Below are 23,370 nucleotides of genomic sequence, written 5' to 3' on the forward strand. Positions count from 1 at the left end.
CCTACAGATATTTTATAATCTAGCAGTATAGTAATATTTTTAAGTTGACATTTGTTAGCATTTAAAGCATTTTTAAAGTTTTTGTCATCACTGACTGAAGGCATGACAAATCAAGAAGGTAATAAAATCTCTATTAAATCACTGCTCTATTTACTGTGATTAATATAGCTTGATCTTAATAGTGAAACGTTTAGAAACAGTTGATTTCTCAGGTGTGAAAGACTTTAAAATTTCACTCTTTCTGTACCAAAGAACAACAGAGATTTGATCAAGTAAACATGCCTATAAAGGATAACTTCTTTTTTTTTTTTTACCAAGAGTATACAATTTCTATTTATGTTTAAAATCAAATATGATAACCATATCAATTATACATTAAGAAAGCCATATTTAGGAACCAACTCGTTATTCTGAAACCTGGTAAATGAAGGGAAAGAATGAAACACATATTCTATCTCTGCTTTATGAGCTGACTGTTAAACCCACAAAATTGCACCTACCTCTAGCCAAAAGGAGTCCAATAAGGCCAGCAAAACCAATAACACCAAGTCTCGGAAAAAATCCAGGAGGTGCATTTTGGAGATAGTCATAGCTGTCTACAATAGAATTAGACCAGGAAGCAGTTCCATAAATTTCTCATTAAAAAACCAAAAAAGTCTTATACAGTATATAATATGTATATATAGTATCAAGTGCTTTTCAAACCACATATTCTCTGCATCCTGCTACTATACTTCTCTTCAACATATTCTTTTTATATGACATATAAACAAGATTTACTATTCACATAGCAAGTGTCCAATTTTCTTTTCTTTCTTTTTTTTTTTTGAGATGCAGTTTTGCTCTTGTCGCCCAGGCTGGTGTGCAATGGCATGATCTCGGCTCACTGCAACCTCTGCCTCCCGGGTTCAAGCAATTCTCCTGCCTCAGCCTCCCAAGTAGCTGGGATTACAAGCGCCTGCCACCACGCCCATGGGGTATTTTTAGTAGAGATGGGGTTTCACCATGTTGGCCAGGCTGGTCTCGAACTCCTGACCTCAGGTGATCTACCCGCCTCAGCCTCCCAAAGTGCTGGGATTACAGGTGTGAGCCACTGCGCCCGGCTGCAAGTGTCCAATTTTCAAGTACCTTTGGTCCAACAACCTACTGACAATGAAGTAAATGTTAAATTACTTTCATATTCCTGAAAGCAACAGATCTGAATCAGCAATTTGCACAGGGAGGAATACAAATACAGGGATCCTTCGCTATTCAAACTCTTGTTATGGGAACACAAAAACAGAATAGATTTGGATAAATCTTTGGCTAGATCTATTGCTATCTGAAGCTTTGCTGCTTGCTCTCTGAAACTCAGGAACCAAACACAAGCTGTGTGTGGTGGCTCATTCCTATAAACTCAGCACTTTTCAAGGCTAAGGCAGAAGAATCATTTGAGCCCAGGAGTTCAAGGCTGCAGTGAGCTAGGATTGCGCCACTGCACTCCAGCCTGACAGCCTGAGCCACAGAGCAAGACACAGCCTCTTAAAAAAAAAAAAAAAAAAAAAAGGAAGGCCGGGTGCAGTGGCTCACTCCTGTAATCCCAGCACTTTGGGAGGCTGAGGCGGGCGGATCACGAGGTCAGGAGTTCGAGACCAGCCTGACCAACATGGTAAAACCCCATCTCTACTAAAAATACAAAAAAATTAGCTGGGCCTGGTGGCACGCGCCTGTAATCCCAGCTACTCAGGAGGCTGAGGCAGGAGAATCATTTGAACCTGAGAGGTGGAGGTTGCAGTGAGCCAAGATCGCGCCACTGCACTCCAGCCTGGACGACAGAGCGAGACTCCTTCTCAAAAGAAAAAAAAAAGAAATCAAATACATTAGACTCAGAAAAATAAGTATCCTTTGCCATCTGAACTCATTATTCGAACATATCCTTTGCCATCTGAACTCATTATTCGAACTGAAGAACAGAATAAATTTGGATAATAAAGGAAACTTATAATTTCACTCAGGAAATAGCCACTGTTGATCGCCGTTGATGGTGATAGAATAAAAATAAATACAACATGTGAACCTATTCATCATGCCTGAACATGCCTTCTGACTTCATTCACATAATGCCTCGTCTCCTCTCCATTGAGCCAATCCCACCTCATAAAAGCCAAGTTGAGTCCTACTTCCACACAAAAGCCTTTCCTAAGCTCATCAGTCCATACCTCTCTCCCTCCTCTGAAGTTCCATCATATTTATTCTCTGTACCATCACTTGGTACCTAATCCTATAGTACCCTGTGTTTAATTATTCAGGTGTGTATCTGGTGTCTCCCCAAGGAGAATGTAAGCTCCTTAATGATAGATTGCTTACACATCTGTGTTATCTTCCCTCAGTGATAATAATGGATGTTCATTCAATAGATATTTATTAAGAATGATGGTTGGGTGTGGTGGTTCACGCCTGTAATCCCAGCACTTTGGGAGGCCAAGGTGGGAGGACTGCTTGAGTCCAGGAGTTCAAGAACAGCCTGGGCAACATGGCGAAACCCTGTCTCTACAAAAACTTAAAAAAAAAATAGCTGGGTGTGGTGATGCATGTCTGTGGTTCCAGCTACTTGGGAGGCTGAGGTGGGAGGATTGCTTGAGTCCAGGAAGTCAAGGCTGCAGTGAGCTATGATCATGCCACTACACTCCAGCCTAGGTGACTAAGTGAGACCCTGTCTCCAAACAAAAACAAAAACAGGCCAGGCGCAGTGGCTCACGCCTGTAATCCCAGCACTTTGGGAGGCCGATGCGGGCAGATCACAAGGTCAGGAGTTCGAGACCAGCTTGACCAACATGGAGAAACCCCGTCTCTACCAAAAATACAAAAATTAGCCAGGCGTGGTGGCGTATGCCTGTAATCCTAGCTACCCAGGAGGCTGAGGCAGGAGAATCGCTTGAACCTGGGAGGGAGAGGTTGCAGTGAGCCGAGATCACACCATTGCACTCCAGCCTGGGCAATAGAGCGAGACTCTGTCTCAAAAAACAAAAAAACAAAAAAACAAAAATCACACTGCCAGGAGTTGATAAATACTGGATGAATTCCATCCTGGCTAACATGGTGAAACCCTGTCTCTACTAAAAATACCAAAAAAAAAAAAAAATTAGCCAGGCGCGGTGGCAGGCGCCTGTAGTCCCAGCTACTCGGTAGGCTGAGCCAGGAGAATGGCGTGAACCCAGGAGGTGGAGCTTGCAGTGAGGCGAGACCGCGCCACTGCACTCCAGCCTGTGCAACACAGCAAGACTCCGTCTCAAAAAAAAAAAAAAATACTGGATGAATTAACAAATGAATTTTAGCTAGGTCATGACTTACACAAAGCCCTCATGTCTCCTTCTCAATCTCATCTTCAGCACTCCCTATCTACTTAGGGTTCCTGAAACATCCAATACCAAGTCACACCTCTAAGCCTGATCATGCTGTGCCCAGTGTGCAATGCCTGCTTCCAGCAGTCCCACCTCCACATTTTGGAGTGGCTAACACTGCTCCTTCAAGATTCACTTCAGAAGTCCTTCCCTGACTGCTCCCACCTCCTTGATTTCGATTAAACTAATCTCCTTCCTCTGTACCTTCAATAATGGTCTGTGATTATCTCTGTATTTGCACTAGTACTGAATAATATATTACATCCATCTCAGTGGTTGTGACCACTGTCTTAACCAATCTCAATTTTCAGGGCCTGGCAGAATGGTGACTTAAAAAATATATACAGAACTGAACTAATAAACTGGAAAACTCAGTAATTCTGTCCCCTAAGTAATACCAGATACATGCCAGTTTTCCTTTTCCTGAGTTCTTTGGGAAATGTGATCATTTTAAATACTACTATAGGACTTGTATTATGTTTGCATTAATTACTGTCTGGCCTGTTACTTATTTTGCCTTTAGCCTAGTTTTTACTTTCCATCCTCTAGTCTGGGTCATTTGAGGCAATTTTTTACTTCCCTTTATTTTTGCCTACTAGCCCAGTGTTGCTCAATTCTAGATGTGTACACAGAGCAGTTGACAGAGGGACACCCAGATGGCTCTGGTGAGCTGGGCCAAAGTGGGTAAATCACAAAGAAAGGGGAAAGAAGATATGTTTTAAGACTGTACAGAGTCTGGGCAACAAAGTGCGACCCTGTCTCTACAAAAAATGGAAAAAATGTGATGGCACATGCCTGTAATCCTAGCTACTCGGGAGGCTGAGCTGGGAGGATTGCTTGAGCCCAGGAGGTCGAGGCTGCAGTGAGCTATGATCACGCCACTGCATTCCAGCCTGGATGACAGAGCAAGATCCTGTCTCAGAAAAATTTAAACAAGAGACCTCTCAGCCACACATGGACAGATAAAAGACTATATCAGGAGTTCTCTAGTTTCCTCGGATAAAAATGAAGATAATAAGGTATCTGTCAGCTAGTTATGAGAACTTATATATATATATCAAATTTTTGTGGGTACATAGTAGGTGTATATATTTACGGGGTAAATGAGGTATTTTGGTTCAGGCATACAATGCATAATAATCACATCAGGGTAAATGAAGGATCCTTTACCTCAAGTATTTATCATTTTTCTTTGTGTTGCAAGCATCCCAATTATACTCTTTCAGTTTATTTACAATACCTAAAAGAGTATAGCTTTTTTAGTTATTTAAAAAGTACAATAAGCCAGGCGCGGCGGCTCACACCTGTAATCCCAGCACTTTGGGGGGCCAAGGTCGGTGGATCGCCTGAGGTCAGGAGTTCGATATCAGCCTGACCAATATGGTGAAACCCGTCTCTACTAAAAATACAAAAAATAGGCTGGGCGTGGTGGCGTGTGCCTGTAGTCCCAGCTACTCGGGAGGCTGAGACAGGAGAATTGCTTGAACCTGGGAGGCGGAGGTTGCAGTGAGCCAAGATAGCGCCACTGCACTCCAGCCTGGGCAACAAAGCGAGAATCTGTCTCAAAAAAATAAAAAATAAATAAAATAATAAAAAATAAAATGTACAATAAAGTATTATTGACTGCAGTCACCCTACTGTGCTATCAAATACTAGGTCTTATTCATTCTAACTATATTTTTATACTCATTAACCATCCTCACTCCACCCCCAATAAATTGGTATTTGTAAAGCACTTAGAATAGTACCTGACATGTAAGTCTTAAATAAGTGTTTATGAAATTAATAAAATTAAGATGTTACTTACTAACATGCCTTAATAATTTAAAGAACCAGTAGGGGGCCGGGTACGGTGGCTCACGCCTGTAATCCCAATATTTTGGGCCGAGGTGGGCAGATCACTTGAGGTCAGGAGTTTGAGACCAGCCCGGCTAACAAAGTGAAACCCTGTCTCTACTAAAAATACAAAACCTAGCTGGATGTGGTGGCGCACGCTTGTAATCCCAGCTACTCGGGAAGCTGAGGTGGGAGAATCGCTTGAACCTGAGAGACAAAGGTATCAGTGAGCTGAGATTGTGCCACTGCACTCTAGCCTGGGTGACAGAGTGAGATTTTGTCTCAAAAAAAAAAAAAAAAAAAAAACCAGTAGGCAGCCATTATTATGTCTGTCTTCAAACAATAAATTTATCTGACAGTCTCAGAAATATCAGGACATCAATACACCATGATGATCTTAGCAAAGAAATAAACTGTGCTCATGTTTATTTTGTTCTATCATGGAAACAAACCCTTGTAAAAACAAGATTTTGTTTCCGAGATGCCCAATAAGGGGAATGAAATATGATCAGTATCTTTATTAATTTACCAGTTTCTGATTAAGATTAGTCAGAACATGGACTGTGAATCCAGTTTGTGAGTGTATGTGATAAGTGGCCCACAACTGAAAAATAATCAAGGAAAATAAAACCAAATGAAAAAAAATGTAAGAACACTATCAATTATGCAGTAAGACCTTTCACAGGAGTACCAGCTCAGCTCCTTCCTGCTTCAAAACTTCTAGAGCATGTATTAATTGCAATGCAAATGAGCTATTCCGATTCAGAAAATCTATTGATGAATTAGTATGGTGTATTACACTGCACCTGGAAATGAGATTTTTTTTTTTTAAAGCAGTGTATCTGTACTTGCTAGCCCAAGAATCCTAACGATCTTGAAGAGACTTACCTGACTATTTGGGGACACTAGTTGCCTGAAATCTGATGAAAACAACAGCTCCTCTTCCCAGAAAAATCCACATAGCTCTAAAATTCTGCATATAATTTTAAGGAATCCACAGATTTCTTGGAGCTCATTCATGGAACTCTGATTAAAGAGTTCAATTTTAATGAAGTAGCTGATTATGCCTAATTTAAAATCGACTTACCTAACCCCCATTGAACCAAACTTTGCATCTTGGGCTTAGTTTGGGAGTACGTTTCCTAAAAAGGTAAAAAGAAACTGAATGAAACTATTCACAGGATCTGCTGATTAGAAAGTTAACAGAATAAATATACTTGTTTTTACTGAATAAATTATCATGTTATTAACGCTTTTTGAACAAAGGGATACACTGTCTGTCTGGGTCTTTTTGTTTGTTTTTCCTATTATAATCCTCCCTTCACTGCAAATTACTCAGCAGAATGGCTTACTACTGCCACAGGAAGCAGATTCCAAACAGAGTGGTTTCAACAATCCAGCCATTTCACTCTTCCATTAAAAAGGAAAAAATAAACTAAAAATCAATCCCCTTGATACTTAAGTGGCAAGCTTTTCTCCATGAGATTAAATCTGTCTTTCATATTAACTACTTCCTGATCTGCCATTAATTAGAGCCTACATCTGGAAACTGCCCATTTGAAGCAAGAATGACCAGCTTTAATGAGAAAAGGCTATAGCCCAAAGCAAATGAGGTGTCAACATTCTCTTAAAAACAATAAAAACAATAAAAAGGCTTTGTGGCCAGGCATGATGGCTCACTCCTGTAATCCCAGCACTTTGGGAGGCCGAGTGGGGCAGATCACCTGAGGTCAGGAGTTGGAGACCAGCCTGACAAACATGGTGAAACCCTGTCTCTACTAAAAATAAAAAAATTAGCTGGGCGTGGTGGCACGCGCCTGTAGTCCCAGCTACTAGGGAGGCTGAGGCAGAAGAATCACTTGAATCCAGGAGGCGGAGGTTGCAGTGAGCCGAGATGGCGCCACTGCACTCCAGCCTGGGTGTGTCTCAAAAAAAAAAAAGGCTTTGTACATGAATATCACATGATCCTAAAGGAAACAAGGGACCTGCTAGAAGGTACCCACCTTCAAGAAGTCTACAGTGAAGACAAGAAGAGGCACATGGGTATCAGAAGGTATCAAAACTAGTTGCCATTTGGAAAAGGATTTTTTTATTTTTATTTTTATGAATTAATTTTTTTTTTTGAGATAGAGTTTCGCTCTTGTCGCCCAGGCTGGAGTGCAGTGGCACGACCTCGGCTCACTGCAACCTCTGCCTCCTGGATTCAAGTGATACTCCTGCCTCAGCCTCCCGAGTAGCTGGGATTACAGGTGCCCACCACCACGCCCAACTAATTTTTGTATTTTTGGTAGGGACAGGGTTTCGCGATGTTGGCCAGGCTGGTCTCAAACTCCTGACCTAAGGTGATCCACCTGCCTTGGCCTCCCAAACTGCCGGGATTACAGGCGTGAGCCACTGCGCCCAGACTGGAAAAGGATTTGTTTTGTGTAATTCAGTTCAAGTCAGAACAAGCTAACCTCATTCTTTTAAATGACCTGAAATAATAAATGCCGAATTAGGCAGAAGATCTAAAGAACTGAGTATCACTTCATTAAAATCCATTATTTCACGCCTGTAATCCCAACACTTTGGGAGGCTAAGACAGGAGTATCTCGTGAGGTCAGGAATTTGAGAACCAGCTTGGGCAACACAGCAGAGACCCCATCTCTACAAAAAAATAAAAATATTAGGCTGAGCGCGGTGGCTCATGCCTGTAATCCCAGCACTTTGGGAGGCCAAGGCGGGCGGACCACAAAGTCAGGAGATCGAGACCATCCTGGCTAACACAGTGAAACCTGGTCTCTACTAGAAATACAAAAAAATTAGCCGGGTGTGGTGGCAGGCACCTGTAGTCCCAGTTACTCGGGAGGCTGAGGCAGGAGAATGGCGTGAACCTGAGAGGCGGAGCTTGCAGTGAGCCGAGATCGTGCCGCTGCACTCCAGCCTGGGGGACAGAGCGAGACTCTGTCTCAAAAAAATAAAAAATAAAAAAATAAAAATATTAGTTGGGCATGGTGGTATGTGTATGTAGTCTGAGCTACTTGGGAGGCTGAGGTGGGCAGATCTCTTGAGCCCAGGAGTTCGAGATCAGCCTGGGCAACATGGTGAAACCTTGTCTCTACCAAAAAAGAAAAAAAAAAAAAACAGAAAAGAAAAGAAAACTTCAGATCAATATCTAGAATGATTGCCCACTTCTTTTGCTAGCTTAACATTTTTACTATTAAAAAAAAATTAAGGCCGGGCATGGTGGGTCACGCCTGTAATCCCAGCACCTTGGGAAGCCAAGGTGGGAGGATCACAAGGTCAAGAGATCAAGACCATCCTGGCCAACATGGTGAAACCCCGTCTCTACTAAAAATACAAAAATTAGCTGGGTGTGGCAGCACACGCCTGTAGTCCCAGCTACTTGGGAAGCTGAGGCAGGAGAATCACTTGAACCCGGGAGGCAGAGGTTGCAGTGAGCTGAGACTGCACCACTGCACTCCAGCCTGGCAACAGAGCGAGACTCTGTCTCAAAAAAAACAAAAAACAAAAAAACAAAAAACAAAAAAACAAAATTTAATTGGTTCTTCAAGAAAAGGGCTAGAAATTGCTGGTCTGAAAAAGGAACCAGGAATTAGAAATATTTCTATTCATAAAGGCTTTGTTCTACCCAGGAAAATAAAACCATTATAATTACAAAAACTATTATAATTACAAGAAAGTTCTTATATTTACTAGTAGTGGAAATAAACATATAGATAACTAATCCATCATCCAGAGAGGTATTTTGCTGCACTGAGTATCATGCACGGAAGAAAAGGTAAAAAACAAAAAGCAATCTTAGGCTAAAAGGTACAAAGTACTTTTATTGCCAAAAAAAAAAACAACAACAAAAAAAAACCAGACAGACTACAAGTAACAGTAGTCATGCCTACATGATACAAAAATATCCACACAAATTTGCTGACTTTGTCTTAACTACCAGAAGCTTAAAAATCTTCTAGAACAAGAGAATAAAGTCTAATCATTTTACAACACATTATGTTTAAAGTCTTTAGGTATTACTTAACTCAATAATATGGTTATGATACTTAAGTATAATGGCCTAATTTATATTGTTGATAGAGTCCATGCTTTACTATTTTCTTTCTAAATTGGTGAACAAAAGTTCAACAGCAGCATAGGCAATGGAAATTAAAAATTTTTAAACAAGCTCTGGATCAAAATGGAATTTAGGCCAGGCATGGTGGCTCACGCCTGTAATCCCAGCACTTTGGGAGGCCAAGGCAGACAGATCACTTGAGATCAGGAGTTCGAGGTCAACCTGGCCAACATGGTGAAACCCCGTCTCTACGAAAAATACAAAAATGAGCCAGTCATGGTAGCTCGTGCCTATAATCCCAGCTACTCGGGAGGCTGAGGCGGGAGAACTGCTTGAACCCGGGAGGTAGAGGTTGCAGTGAGCTGAGAGCACGCTACTGCACTCCTGCCTGGGCGACACAGCAAGACTCCCTCTCAAAAAAAAAAAAACCAAAAAGACTAAATTTATAAATCTCAAGCAAGGTAAATCTAGACAATTTCCCACATATCTACATCTATTAGTTTTTATTAATTTGTCCTCAATTTTCAAAATCAAGATCAAATACAGCAAACATATGTATCAAAGCCTACAAAAGCATTCTATAGATTGTAAACGTTGGTTACTGATGTTAAAAATCACAGAAATACTTTTCATTTACGTAATGACAAATGCCTGACCTAAAACCCAGGCAGGGACAGAAACCAATCTGTATATGTAGTTCTTTGGTCACTAGGACAAATAGTTCAGTAATCCAGTATGGAATTCTACCCTATTTTAGTATCTATCTTATTTTAGTATAGCATTCAAAATGCCATATCCCCTCCTGGTTTAAGTGGCACTGATTTGTATACTGGGGGGAGAAAAACTTCGCAATTTTTATGTAAGCGTTTACATTGCATCTTTTCCCTTTGTTTAGAGTTCCAGCCCACAAGCCTCCCCTGGTAGACAACAATGTTTTCATAACTGCAAGCAATAAGGTAGTTCCTAGCCCCTCTGCTCTCTAGTCAAGGTGCTACGCACTGCCCAGGGAGAGGGAAATTCTCTCTGTAGCTGTGGCAACAGCTGTCACCAGGAAGCTAGGGCACCTCTGCACCCCCTCCTCAGATGGCACTGAAGAACATCTGTAAGTCAGGCACTTTTAACTTGGGGCCTTTTATTTAAAAATTTTTTGTGGGTACGTAGTAGGTATATACATTTATGGGGGTACATGAGATGTGTTGACACAGGCATGCAATGTGAAATAGGCACAATATGGAGAATGCGGAATCCATCTGCTCAAGCATTTATCCTTAGTGTTAAAAACAATCCAATTACACTCTTTAAGTTATTTTGAAATGTAAAATCAAATTATTGTTGACTACAGTCATCCTGTTGTGCTATCAAATAGGTTTTATTCATTCTTGCTATTTTTTTTTTGCACCCATTAGCCATCCCCACCTTCCCCCTAGACCCCCACTTCCCTTCCCAGCCTTTGTCAACCATCTCAGGGCCCTTTATCATGCCTTTTTCCAAAAACATGCAGCCAATACAGACTTTTCTCTATGGACTCTAAACAGAAATGCGTTCACTCCATTTTCAGAACAGTTGTACCTGACACCAGGTTGTGTATGGCTCACAATAGTGTCGGAGCTGTGAGATGCTTTCTTCAAGCTGGCTCCTTGCCTCCTCCACATACTTCGACTGACCCTCAGGAACTGAGTAGAGTGAAAGCTGCGCACATTAAAACAAAACAAAGATTTAAAAGATGTACTGTCTACAGGATACATTTATCAAATTTGTAAGTATTTAATATAATATTTCTAGTAATTCATGAATTACAGTGACTCTGTGGTCGGGTGTGGTGGTTCACGCTTGTAATCCCAGCACTTTGAGAAGCCAGGGCAGGCGGATCACTTAAGGTCAGGAGTTCGAGACCAGCCTGGCCAACATAGCGAAACCCAGTCTCTACTAAAAATACAAAACTTAGCCAGGTGTCATGGTGGGCGCCTGTAATCCCAGCTACTCGGGAGGCTGAGGCAGGAGAATCTCTTGAACCTGGGAGGTGGAGGTAGCAGTAAGCCAAGATTGTGCCAGTGCACTCAAGCCTGAGCAAGAGCGAGACTCCATCTCAAAAATAATAACAATAATAATAATACTTCATGAATTCCAGTGACTCTAAGGGTTACAAGCAACCTGAACTTTATCTCAAACTATCTCTGCACCTTATTTCCTTAATCAACGAGGCCAAGGCCAAAAGGGCAGGGCTATGAGGTGTCCTACCTTCTCCCCACCCACTGACTACAAACAAAGCAGGTCCTCTTTATCCATTTTATATACTGGTATTTGGTATTCCACCTTAGATTGAGCTTGGAAAAAGGATTTTATTACTCTAAAGGGTGGGTGAAGGGGTTAAAAAAGCTTGAGAGTAACCAAAGGGCATGTCATTCAGTTCAAATGACTGGTCTGATGTTAATCAAAGCAGGACAGCAGGTTTATTCCCCACCCAGAGAACTTCTTACAGCCACTGCTGGCTGCCTTCTTTACCCTCAAAAATGCCACTGTGTCAAAGCCTGAGAAGAGAGTAAAGGGCAAAAGATAAGCTAATTAGCTTTATGTAAACACCAATCTAGTAACCCTACCCAGGACTGAAGGTAGATCCTTACCTCACTTTATTCAAAGGCAACAGAAACCGAATATCCAAAATAATTAGTGGGAAGTACAGACCAAAAAGGAATGTAAACAGTAGGGAGAAGATTTCTTGTTTTTTTTTTTTAAATTTAGTATTTATTAAGTATATACTTATAAGCGGCTCCTCCAGACAAGAAACAGAAAGGATCCAGATCTCTAATTTCTTAGAGAGGAAAAAATGTGAATATCTTCTTGGCTCGATAAGAATCAAGATAAGCCAAGAATCAGGCAGACCACTTAGAAAAGTGAGTTGTGCTTATAACCTATTGGGACACAGTGGATTCCCCAGTAAACATTTATAAAGTATTCCTTAATTGTGCCCTTACCTAAGTATCATTAAAGTTTATCTGTTGAAAAAGCCATAGTTTAATATTTCCCACAAATTAAACAAACTATAAGGAAATATATTTTCTCCGTTTAAATGTCTTCTCACTGGGCGTGGTGGCTCACGCTTGTAATCCCAGCAATTTGGGAGGCCGAGGCGGGTGGATCACCTGAGGTCGGGAGTTCGAGACTAGCCTGGCCAACATGGTGAAACCTCGTCTCTACTAAAAATACAAAATTAGCCAGGCATGGTGGCACGTGCCTGTAATCCCAGCTACTTGGGAGGCTGAGGCAGGAGAATGGCTTGAACCAGGAGGAGGAGGTTGCAGTGAGCCGAGATCGCACCATTGCACTCCAGCCTGGGCAACAAGAGTGAAACTCCATCTCAAAATAAATAAATAAATAAATGTCTTTTAAACAGTCACATCTTCCTGATATACAATTTGTAAAAAATTATCCTACAGTAACTAAATCAGACACTCAAAATACATCACAACATGAACAACATGTTACCTCATCAACCTTCACGGAATTTTTGGGAGGTGAGTCCTTTTTTGGTGCTGCATAGACTTTGAAGGTGAGCAAGCTCAGGCTGGCTGGCCCCACGGACCTCTGAATTACCTGAAACGCAGAAGCAATCTTAAACCTCTCTATGTTACAGACCGAATGTGCAGAACGTGAGCATATTTATAACCTCAGCCACTCCCCACCCTGAAAGGCTTACTGTGCTTTATTTTATTTTTATTTATTTTTAGGTTTTCAAGATGGGGTCTTGCTGTTACCCACGCTGCGGTGTAGTGGCGTGATCTCAGCTCACTGCAACCTCCACCACCCAGGTTCAAGCGATTCTTCTACCTCAGCCTCCCAAGTAGCTGGGATTACAGGTGTCTGCCACCACACCCGGCTAATTTTTGTATTTTTAGTAGAGATGGGGTTTTGCCATGTTGGCCAGGCTGGTCTCGAACTCCCGACTTCAGGTAATCCGCCTGCCTCGGCCTCCCAAAGTGCTGGGATTACAGGTGTGAGCCAGTGCGCCTGCCCTACAAAATATATTTTTTAAAAAAATCAGCCAGGCATGGTGGTGTGTGCCTGTAGTCCCAGCTACTCAGGAGACTGAGGTGGGAGAACTCTTGAGTTTGAGGCTTCAGTGAGCCATGATCATGCCACTACACTCCAGCCTGGGCAATACAGTGAGACTCTGTTTCACACACACAAAATAATCGCTCCACTGAAAAAAAAAAAAAAAAAAAAAGATGGGCTGAGAGGAGGGGAGAGTTATGGGTTTATTAATTTAAATTGTGAATATAAAAAATGTGCTGGGCGCGGTGGCTCACGCCTGTAATCCCAGCACTTTGGAAGGCAGAGGCGGGTGGGTCACCAGATCAGGCATTCAAGACCAGCCTGGCCAACATAGTGAAATCCCGTCTCTACTAAAAATACAAAAAAAAAAAAAAAAAATTAGCTGGGCGTGGTGGTGGGCACCTGTAATTCCAGCTACACAGAAGGCTGAGGCAGGAGAATCGCCTGCACCTGGGAGGTGGAGGTTGCAGTGAACCAAGATTGTGCCACTGCACTCCAGCCTGGGTGACAGTGCAAGACTCCATCTCAAAAAAAAAAAAAAAAAAAAAATCAGACCCCTTCTGCAAAGGTCGTGGCAGTTTTCTAGGAGGGACGTTGATCTCCTTAGGTTGTATCCTGGTGCTGCTGGTTCTGCCTAATAATTGTGATGGGCACAAACCACACGAACTAATGTCAGCACTAGCTGGCTAATCTGTATCGTGGAAGCAAAAGAAATCTGTAGCAAAACTGTCTTGAAATTAAGACCTCAAGATGCACACTTAATACTTCAAGATGTATCAATTATTTTTAAACCAGTTAAAGTAACAACCACTCTTTTTTTCTTAATGGCTTTCAGCTCTTTATTTGTTTCTGAAATATGGGAATTTGCAGGCATACGTTTCAACAGACATTTTTGTTATATTTTAGCTTGCATTACGTTTTGTATTACAGAATAGCCTCGTCTTTCACATTACAGGCACTGCAAATCTCAGTAATATGATTTCCAAGATGCTAAATCATGCCTAAATAGTTAGAGAGAAATCAATCACTCATTTATTTTCCACCTCTCCTCCATCCATTTCCTTTTGTCTCATTTGAGCAGGAAATAAACAATTATTGAGCATGCCTTGTGTGTTTGGCACAGCTATAGAAATAGGAATATGGAGTAAGACATATCCTCACCCTGAAAGGGCTTCCATTCTGGTAGGAAGAACTTGATAGATGTAAATAAATGGACAACATTTTTTTTTTTTTTTAACACAGGGTCTTACACTGTTGCCTAGGCTGGAGTGCAGCAGCAGGATTTCTGCTCACTGCAACCTTCCCATCCCAGGTTCAAGCACTCCTCCTGTCTTGTCTCCCAAATAGCTGGGACTACAGGCATGCACCACCATGTCCAGCTCATTTTTGTAATTTTTGTAGAGACAGGGTTTTGCCATGTTGCCCAGGCTGGTCTCAAACTCCTGGATTCAAACGATCCATCCACCTCGGCTTCCCAAAGTGCTGGGATTATAGGCGTGAGCCACTGCACTTGGCCTGGGACAGATTAAAAAATAAGGGAGGCTGAGGCACAAGAATCGCTTGAACCCAGGAGGTGGAGATTGCAGTGAGCCAAGATACGGCCACTGCACTCCAGCCTGGGCAACAGAGCGAGACCCTGTCTCAAAAAGTAAATAAATAAAAGAAAAGTGATATGGGAGGGGCAGGCATGGAAATGCTGGGTAGAGAAGGGCGTGGTCCCTGGCTAGGGCTCCACCCCTGGGCCTGTGCCCACCAACCTAGGTGAGGACAGGCATTTCTGGTTTTGTGCCCAAATGTCGCATTTCCCAAGACCACCCTGGCCCACCACACCCCCATATTGTGCCTATAAAAACCCCGAGACCCTAGCGGGCAGGCACACAAGCGGCTGGACGTCAAGAGAAGCAGAGGCGAGGAACAACATACCAGCAGAAGAACACAGTGACAGACTCCGGCAGGCCACCAACAGCAGAATGGCAGGACAACGCGGAGTTTGGCTGAGGGCGGTCGGAGGAGAGCCCGGCTGCTAAGCGGCCTGACTCCAGGGGAAAACCACCTTCCCACTCCATACCCCTTCTGGCTCCGTTTCCATCTGCTGAGTGCTACTTCCACCATTCAGTAAAACCTTGCACTCATTCTCCAAGCCCACGTGTGATCCGATTTTTCTGGTATACTCAGGCAAGAACCCTAGGATACAGAAAGCCCTCTGTCCTTGCGATAAGGCAGAGGGTCTAACTGAGCTGATGAACACAAGTTGCCTACTGACAGCAAAACTAAAAGAGCACACGTAACACACGCCCACTGGGGCTTCAGAAGCTGTAAACATCCACCCCTAGACACTGCCATGGGGTTGGAGCCCACACTCCCCACGACCTGCCCATCTGCCTGCTTTCCCTAGGGGTTTTGAGCAATGGGGCACCTAAGAAGTGAGCCACACCCCCATCACATGCCCTGTAAGAGGGACAAGGGAAATTCCCCGTTTCAAAAGCATGAATTCTCCCTGCTCTTAGGCAGTCCTACAGAAAGACAAAACAAGTATAGGACATTACAGACAGACGAATCAGCATGTGTGAAGCCACGAAGCTGGGAAACAGCATGGGAGAAGCGTAGGGAGTTCGAGTTTTGTGGGAGGGGACAGAGAGATGAGTCACAGAAGTTGGTTGTAGCCAGATCATAATGGGACTTGTGTGGCTCACATAAAAGTCCTAGGTAATAAATACCAAAAGATCTCAAATAAGGATGGAATACAGAATCGAGTTTGCCATTTAGAAAGACCATTATTTCTCAGTGTGGCGGTTTAAGTCATTAAAGGGCCAGCTGACCAGTTATGGTGCTGCTAAAACAATGCAGGAAAGAAATGAGGGCCCAAGGAAAGATTGCACAGGAGAGGAGAAAGAGGAGAAAGTAGAATTGAGATAGTTTAATAGGCAGAATTAGCAGGACTTAGTGACCAATGGGAAAGGAGGAGTGACGATGACCTTGGTTTCTTTTTTATTTTCATTTATTTTAATTTTTAAACTGACAAGAATCGTATATATTTATTGCATACAACATGCTGTTTTGAAATATGTATACATTGTGGAATGGCTAAATTGAGCTAATTAACATATGCACTACCTCACAAATTAATTTTTGCGGAATCTAAAAAGGTTGAACTAATGGAAGTAGAGAGCACAATGGTGGCTACCAGGGCAGGGGCTGGGGGGAGTTGGGGAGATATTGGTCAAAAGTACAAAGTTTCAGTTAGGAGGAGTAGTTCAAGAGATCTGTTGTACAACATAGTGACTAGAGTTAATAACGATGTATTGTATTCTTGAAAATCAGGAAAAGAGTAGATTTTAAGTGACCTTGGGGTTTCCGATGGGTTTTTCTAGTTGGGTGGTGACACAGCATTCCTGAGAGAGGAAGTAGAAAAAGAGGGGCAAGTCTGAGGGAAAAATGATGAGTTGGTTTCGGACATGTTCCAGAGACAGACAGACAGCTAGAGGTCTAGTCATCTATCTACGTATCTTTTATTTTACTTGAAAAGCTAAAGTAGGCAAACTTAGAAACTGTTGTCTTTTGCAAATTAAGAAAAAGTTGACCTGAAATTTTAAGTCCATGAGAACATGTTTTTTGGGTCTGGACTTCCTCAGCACTTCAGGGGTGTATTTATTTCTCATAAAGCACAGTAAGGCCGGGTGCGGTGGCTCACGTCTATAATCCCAGCACTTTGGGAGGCCGAGGTGGGCGGATCACCTGAGGTCGGCAGTTCGAGACCAGCCTGGCCAACATGATGAAATCCAGTCTCTATAAAAAACACAAAAATTAGCCAGGCGTGGTGGCAGATGCCTGTAATCCCAGCTACTCGGGAGGCTGAGGCAGGAGAATTGCTTGAAACTGGGAGGCAGGGGTTGCAGTGAGCCGAGATCGTGCCACTGCACTCCAGCCTGGGCAAATATATATATATATTTGCAATATTTGTGTATATATATATATATATATATATATATATATATATATACATACACACACACACACACACACACACACACATATATAGTAGAGACAGGTTCTCATCATGTTACTCAAGCTGGTCTCGAACTCCTGAGTTCAAGCAATCCTCCCGCCTTGGCCTCCCAAAGTGCTGAGATTACAGGTGTGAGCCAACACGCTCAGCCTATCTTTGATTTTAAATCTCAACTCATTTCCTTTAACATTTTATTGGATTCTTAATTATTAATTTCTACTTTACCTTCCCCTCTTATCTTGCTTGTTTTTCTAGTTTTAATATTATTCTAGGCCTGTCTCCCTTTACTGCCTAAACTGTTTTCTTCTTCTTCCTCTTCTCCTATTAGTTTTTCTCCCTAAGCCTACCCTGATACCCATCCCACAGCAAGAACTGTGGCCACAAGCGTGGTAGCACCAAAGAAAGCTGGCTCCTGCAGTGGCCTTTTCAGCTTCCAGCAGGCTCTCAACAGACAAGCAAACAAAACAAAGAAAAAGCAAACCTCACCCCAGGAGACCTGGGAGACCTACAAATGAACACTCCCCAGGACCATAATTCTTAGTTTGCAGAGAACACATGATTTACTCGAGGATTTCTCAAACTCAGCACTACTGACATTTGGGTTGGGTCCTTCTTTGTCGTGGGGCTGTCCTGTGTACTGCAGGAAGTTTGGCAGCATCCCTAGCCTCTACACACTAGATGCCAGTAGCACCTCCTCCCAGTCCCGACAGTCAAAAACATCTCCAGACACTGCCAAATGTCTCCTGGGGAGCAATTCTCCCACTGAGAACCTCTGATTTACTTGAGTAAGTATTACTTTCTGACATCTCTCACCATCCAGACTTGAAGAAAATCTGTATGTTTTAAAACCCATGGCCTCAAACAGAGTGAAAGAAACCAGAACAATCACTACTAGGCAGGGGAGGTGGGAGTTGGAAGGAAGTGGACTTACTGAGAAGCGGCACAAGCGAACTTTCTGGGGTGAAATAATCTATATCTTGATTGGGGTATGGGTTATTCAAGGTGTATACATTTGTCAAAGCTCAAATTGTACAACTAAGACTGTACAACTTAAAAGTCTATGTATTTCACTCTATGTAAATTAGACTTTTTAAAAAATCCATCAGCTCTAGCATACCTAATCCATGCCAAGCTCATTCCTAAGGAGCCAGCCACACACCTAACCATGGTAAGGAACTGGTATAGATCTGTGTGATGGAAACCCATGGGAGGAGCCTTGGTAAAAGGTCCCCAGGCAGACATGGCTGAAGCTGATGCACTCAACATCTTGGCTGATTCATCTTCCTTTCTGGCATCAAAAGGGGCTCCTCCTGGTGCGAGATGACCCCACCCTGCCTCAGCATGCTCACCACCTTTCCCTCTTAACAGTAAAAAGGAAGCTGGCCAGACCAGATGTCATCACAAATGGCCATCTTCGACACTGTGTGCCTGCCAAGTAGTTATCATAATTTGTTAGGGCTCATATTGAGTATTCGGGCCAACCTATTCAAAATCAGGATTTAAGACGGGAAAGGCTAAGATGGGTAGAATCACCCCAGGACGGTGTAAGGGCACAAAGAGGAGATGAACCTTCTTCAATCTTTTGTCTCCCCAAGGAAGAACAATCAGTTCTTTGAAGAAACACAATCAACTTTCAGGGTCTGGGACATAATAAAAAAAAATCTCTAGCTTTATCAACTTTCCTCCTGTTCGTACTCTGGATGGGTTGCTTTGTGAGACATGAACACAAAGGTATTCTCTCTCCATGAGGAGTCCTGACCCATTATGGTATAATCAGACTGAATATACCTCCCAAGAAGTGAAATCTCCCCCAGACTTTTTCTTTCCCCCACTTTTTTTTTTTTTTGCGATGGAGTCTCCCTCTGTTGCCAGGCTGGAGTGCAGTGGCATGATCTTGGCTCACTGCAACCTCCCCCTCCCGGGTTCAAGCGATTCTCTTGCCTCAGCCTCCCAAGTAGCTGGGACTACAGGCATGCGCCACCACATGCGGCTAATTTTTGTATTTTTAGCAGAGACGGGGTTTCACCATGTTGGCCAGGATGGTCTTGATCTCTTCACCTTGTGATCCGTCCGCCTCGGCCTCCCAAAGTGCTGGGATTACAGGCGTGAGCCATTGTGCTCGGCCTCCCCCAGACTTTTTCTGATGCAGGGCTGGAATCTCTAGACTGCATGTACCCATGCCCTGAGCACTCCCTGTCCCAAGTGATAGTCCCTGAGAAGCCTTGTTGCCAGGTACACTCCCTGGTCAGGGCAGATGAGTTGGCTCAGAAAATGAGTACATATGCACCTGCCAAGAACTGATTAGATATGGTCTACTTTGCATTATATGAGTTAGGCTTGCTCAATCAAAGTCAAGCAAGCTCTGTTAAGAGCTGAATCTCCAATTAGTGCTAAGTTACAGGCTAGATCAAAGGTGGCATTTCTTTAGATCAACCCCTCGGGAGTGTACCCTTCAGTTACTGAATGCCTTTCTTGGAATTCAGCTAGTTGGGGGTCTCAAAGTAAGGACTCTAATGTGTTGGCTTCTCTGAGGTTTTGAATACAGCTGTAAGACCCATAGTCAACAGAGAAAACGAAAATTTGGCTTAAAGGTAAACTGGTGGCCCTTAGCTTTGCAAACCTCAGAGGGAGTGTCATTGAGTTTTCTCACTCTTGTGGCTAACTCTTCTTTCTTTCTGGTCTGATCCTACTCCCCAGCAAAGTATCAAGGTACACTCTATCTTGGACCTTGGACTCTCTATGTCTCAAAACTTTTGCTTCACACAGCCCGCAAGGGGCTTGTCAATGGAAACAGAGCAACCAGTATTGGTGTTGGGTTAGATGAGGCCCTAACAAGAAGTGTAAAGGGGTAGGCTGTCATTATCTTAAAAACATTTATTTGGTTCTTACTCTGTCTCTACTGAAGCTTGCCAAGGACTGATGTTGGCAAAACAAATCTGGTCAGGCAAGCAAGGTTATATATAACAATTAGAAGAGGTCAACCAGGGTTTTATTTCAAAAACAAATATTTACTGCACACCCACATCATGTCAGGCATGGTGCTAAACAGATACAACACATAAGCAGACATGGTCCCTGCTCTTACAGAGCTTCCAGGAAGCTTATGAATTTAATCAAAGACTCAGGCCACAATTTAAAAAATAAATTAACATTCAAAAAAAGATTCAGGGCCCAGCACAGTAGCTCATGCCTGTAATCCCACCACTTTGGGAGGCCGAGGTGGGTGGATCACAAGGTCAGGAGTTCCAAGACCAGCCTGGCCAACACAGTGAAACTCCATCTCTACTAAAAATACAAAAATTAGCCAGGCATGGTGGCACATGCCTGTAGCCCCAGCTACTCGGGAGGCTGAGGTAAGAGAATCGTTTGAACCTGGAAGGTGGAGGTTGCAGTGAGCCGAAATTATACCACTGCACTCCAGCTTGGGCAACAAAGTGAGACTTCATCTCAAAAAAAAAAAAAAAAGATTCAGGCATAAGATTGAGTTTATTAGGAGGCTGAAGTGGGAGGATCACTTGAGGCCAGGAATTTAAGACCAGCCAGACCAGCCTGGGCAACATAACAAGACTCCATCTCTACAAAAAAAAAAAAAAAAAAAAAAAAAATTAGCCAGGTGTTTGGGGCATGCCTATGGTCTCAGCTACTTGGGAGGCTGAGGTGGGAGGATTACTTGAGCCCAGGAGGTCAAGGATGCAGTGAGCTATAATCACGTCACTGCATTCCGGCCTGAGTGTCTGAGCAAGACTCTGCCTCAAAAAAAAAAAAAAAGAAAATAAATAAAACAGGCAATTTCTTCAAAACAAATGTAGAACCAAAACTAACTCAAAAAAGAAACAGAAAATCTGAATAAACTATTGAACAGCCAAAAATAAATAAATAAATAAAATAAAATAAAAAGATTGAGTTTATCAGTCAGCTCCCTCAGCTTTAAAGGTAGATTCTTAGACACAGTTTACCAAGACATGAATCTGGTGAGGTCGTAAACAAACAAATCATAATGGGTGCCCAGAAGGCTAAACTGTTCTTGCTTTGCAAATAAAAGTACACTGACTGCCCAGGATTCCATAGCTCTGGGATCATGTTGTGATTATGTTCCAGTAAAACTGCCTTAAAGACAAAATAAAAACCTTAAGCTAAATAAGACACCCTCAGAATTATTCAGACTCTCATGAATGGTGGGGCTCAAATACCTAACAACTTGCTTTCTTTTTCATCTCTATAGAGAATCTAGTGAATAGTCTCTCCCATTTAAAAAAAGGGTGACTCTTTTCTCCCACAATTACAGAACTATTATCTTATTAGACTTCCATTTATAATATATGCCAGCTTCATGATAGAAGGCCTTTGCAGGCCTGTGTACACAAGAGGTTTCAGAATCACCTGGGGAGTTGTTTTTTTTTTTTTTTTTTTTTTGAGACAGAGTCTCGCTCTGTCGCCCAGGCTGGAGTGCAGTGGCACGATCTCAGCTCACTGCAACCTCCGCCTCCTGGGTTCATGCCATTCTCCTGCCTCAGCCTCCTGAGTAGCTGGGACTACAGGCACCGGCCACCACGCCCAGCTAATTTTTTGTATTTTTAGTAGAGACAGGGTTTCACTGTGTTAGCCAGGATGGTCTCAATCTCCTGACCTCATGATCTGCCCACCTCAGCCTCCCAAAGTGCTCGGATTACAGGCGTGAGCCACCGCGCCTGGCCCACCTGGGGAGTTTTTTAAAAGCATAGATTCTAACAGCTTCCCCCAGAGTGTCTGACTCCGAATCTAAGAGGGGCCCAAGAATCTATTCCCAAGATAAGCAAAGTTTTGAAAACCACTATTCCGCAAACATATGCTTAGAGAACAGTTATTCAACTTAAGTTTGTATAAGCACTCAAACATACTTTTAAAAACATTTGAAAGTATAAAATGAAAACTGTCCTAAACATAAAAAGAAACAGAGTAACTGGCCACCCACTAGAGAAATTATGACATTTATTTACATTCAAGAAAATCTCTCCCATCTTAAACAAAACACAACAAATACCCTCCACCCCTAATTCCCTCTCTAACTACTACCTTACCCTTCTACCAACCTCCATTGACAAATTTATTTTAAAAGTAGACTATGGTTAGAAGGTAGAATAGTGGATACCCTTAGCAAGCTGGGTAGTGACTAGAAGGGCCACGAGAAGAGCTTCTAGAGTGCTAGTATGTTTAGTTTGTAAAAATTCACTTATGCCCCATTTACTTTCCTATATGCATGTTATACAAATGGTCTCAGACTTACAAATGGTTCAACCTTACATGGTGCAGAAGTGATACGCATCCCATAGAAACCGCACTTTGAGTACCCATATAACCATTCTGCTTTTCACTTTCAGTACAGTATTCAATAATGTACATGAAACATTCAATAGTTTATTATAAAATAGGCTTTGTGTTAGATGATTCTGCCCAACTGTGGGCTACTGGAAGTGTTCTGAGTACATTTAAGGGAGGGTAGGCTAAATTATGATGTTTGGTAGGTAGGTGTGTTAAATGCATTTTTGACTTAATGATATTTTCAACTTATGATGGGTTTATCAGAATGCAACCCCACCACAAGCTGAGGAGCATCCACATTTAAGCACAAAGTCAAAAAGGCAGATTCTGTTTGCTTTCTCAATTTTATCTCTTCCTCCCTTTACTACTAAATGCACCTAAAACCTTTCTTCCCAAGGCCACCAATAGCCTCCCAGTTGCTAAACCCCACTGGACATCTGGCATCTTGGTTACACCCTGAAACTGGTGACTACTCTACATCTTCAAACCCTTTCTTTGGCTTACAGGATTCTACCCTACCCCCATTCTAGAAGCTTTCTAGGTACTCTCTCCTCCCCTTTTGGGCCTTCTCTTCCTCTGCATAGCTCTTCAAGGTTGATGAGTCATGGAGTAGTCTTTAACTCTCTCCTCTTCTCACTCCAGGGCAATTTCATTAAAATCTAATTCTTTCCTTTTTTTTTTTTTTTTCCTTTCAGACAGAGTCTCGCTCTGTCACTCAGACTGGAGTCCAGTGGCCT

General features: G+C 42.6%; 1 protein-coding gene across 5 annotated transcripts in view; it reads right to left on the reverse strand.

The window, feature by feature from the left end:
* APOO (apolipoprotein O) overlaps positions 1-23,370 on the reverse strand; it is a 74,248-nt gene that overhangs the window by 34,170 nt on the left and 16,708 nt on the right. For 3 of the 5 annotated variants that reach the window (XM_009234662.4, XM_009234664.3, XM_002831460.6), the window contains exons 2-5: positions 12,763-12,870; positions 10,849-10,968; positions 6,304-6,358; positions 501-596 (exon numbers count right to left, since the gene is read on the reverse strand). In XM_009234662.4, the coding sequence (XP_009232937.1) occupies positions 501-596; positions 6,304-6,358; positions 10,849-10,968; positions 12,763-12,870 (379 nt within the window). The remainder of the gene's footprint in view (positions 1-500; positions 597-6,303; positions 6,359-10,848; positions 10,969-12,762; positions 12,871-23,370) is intronic. The other 2 variants (XM_054544405.2, XM_054544406.2) reach the window with 2 other exon arrangements.

This window comes from Pongo abelii, chromosome X, assembly GCF_028885655.2.
Source record: "Pongo abelii isolate AG06213 chromosome X, NHGRI_mPonAbe1-v2.0_pri, whole genome shotgun sequence".
Taxonomy (NCBI): Eukaryota; Metazoa; Chordata; class Mammalia; order Primates; family Hominidae; genus Pongo; species Pongo abelii.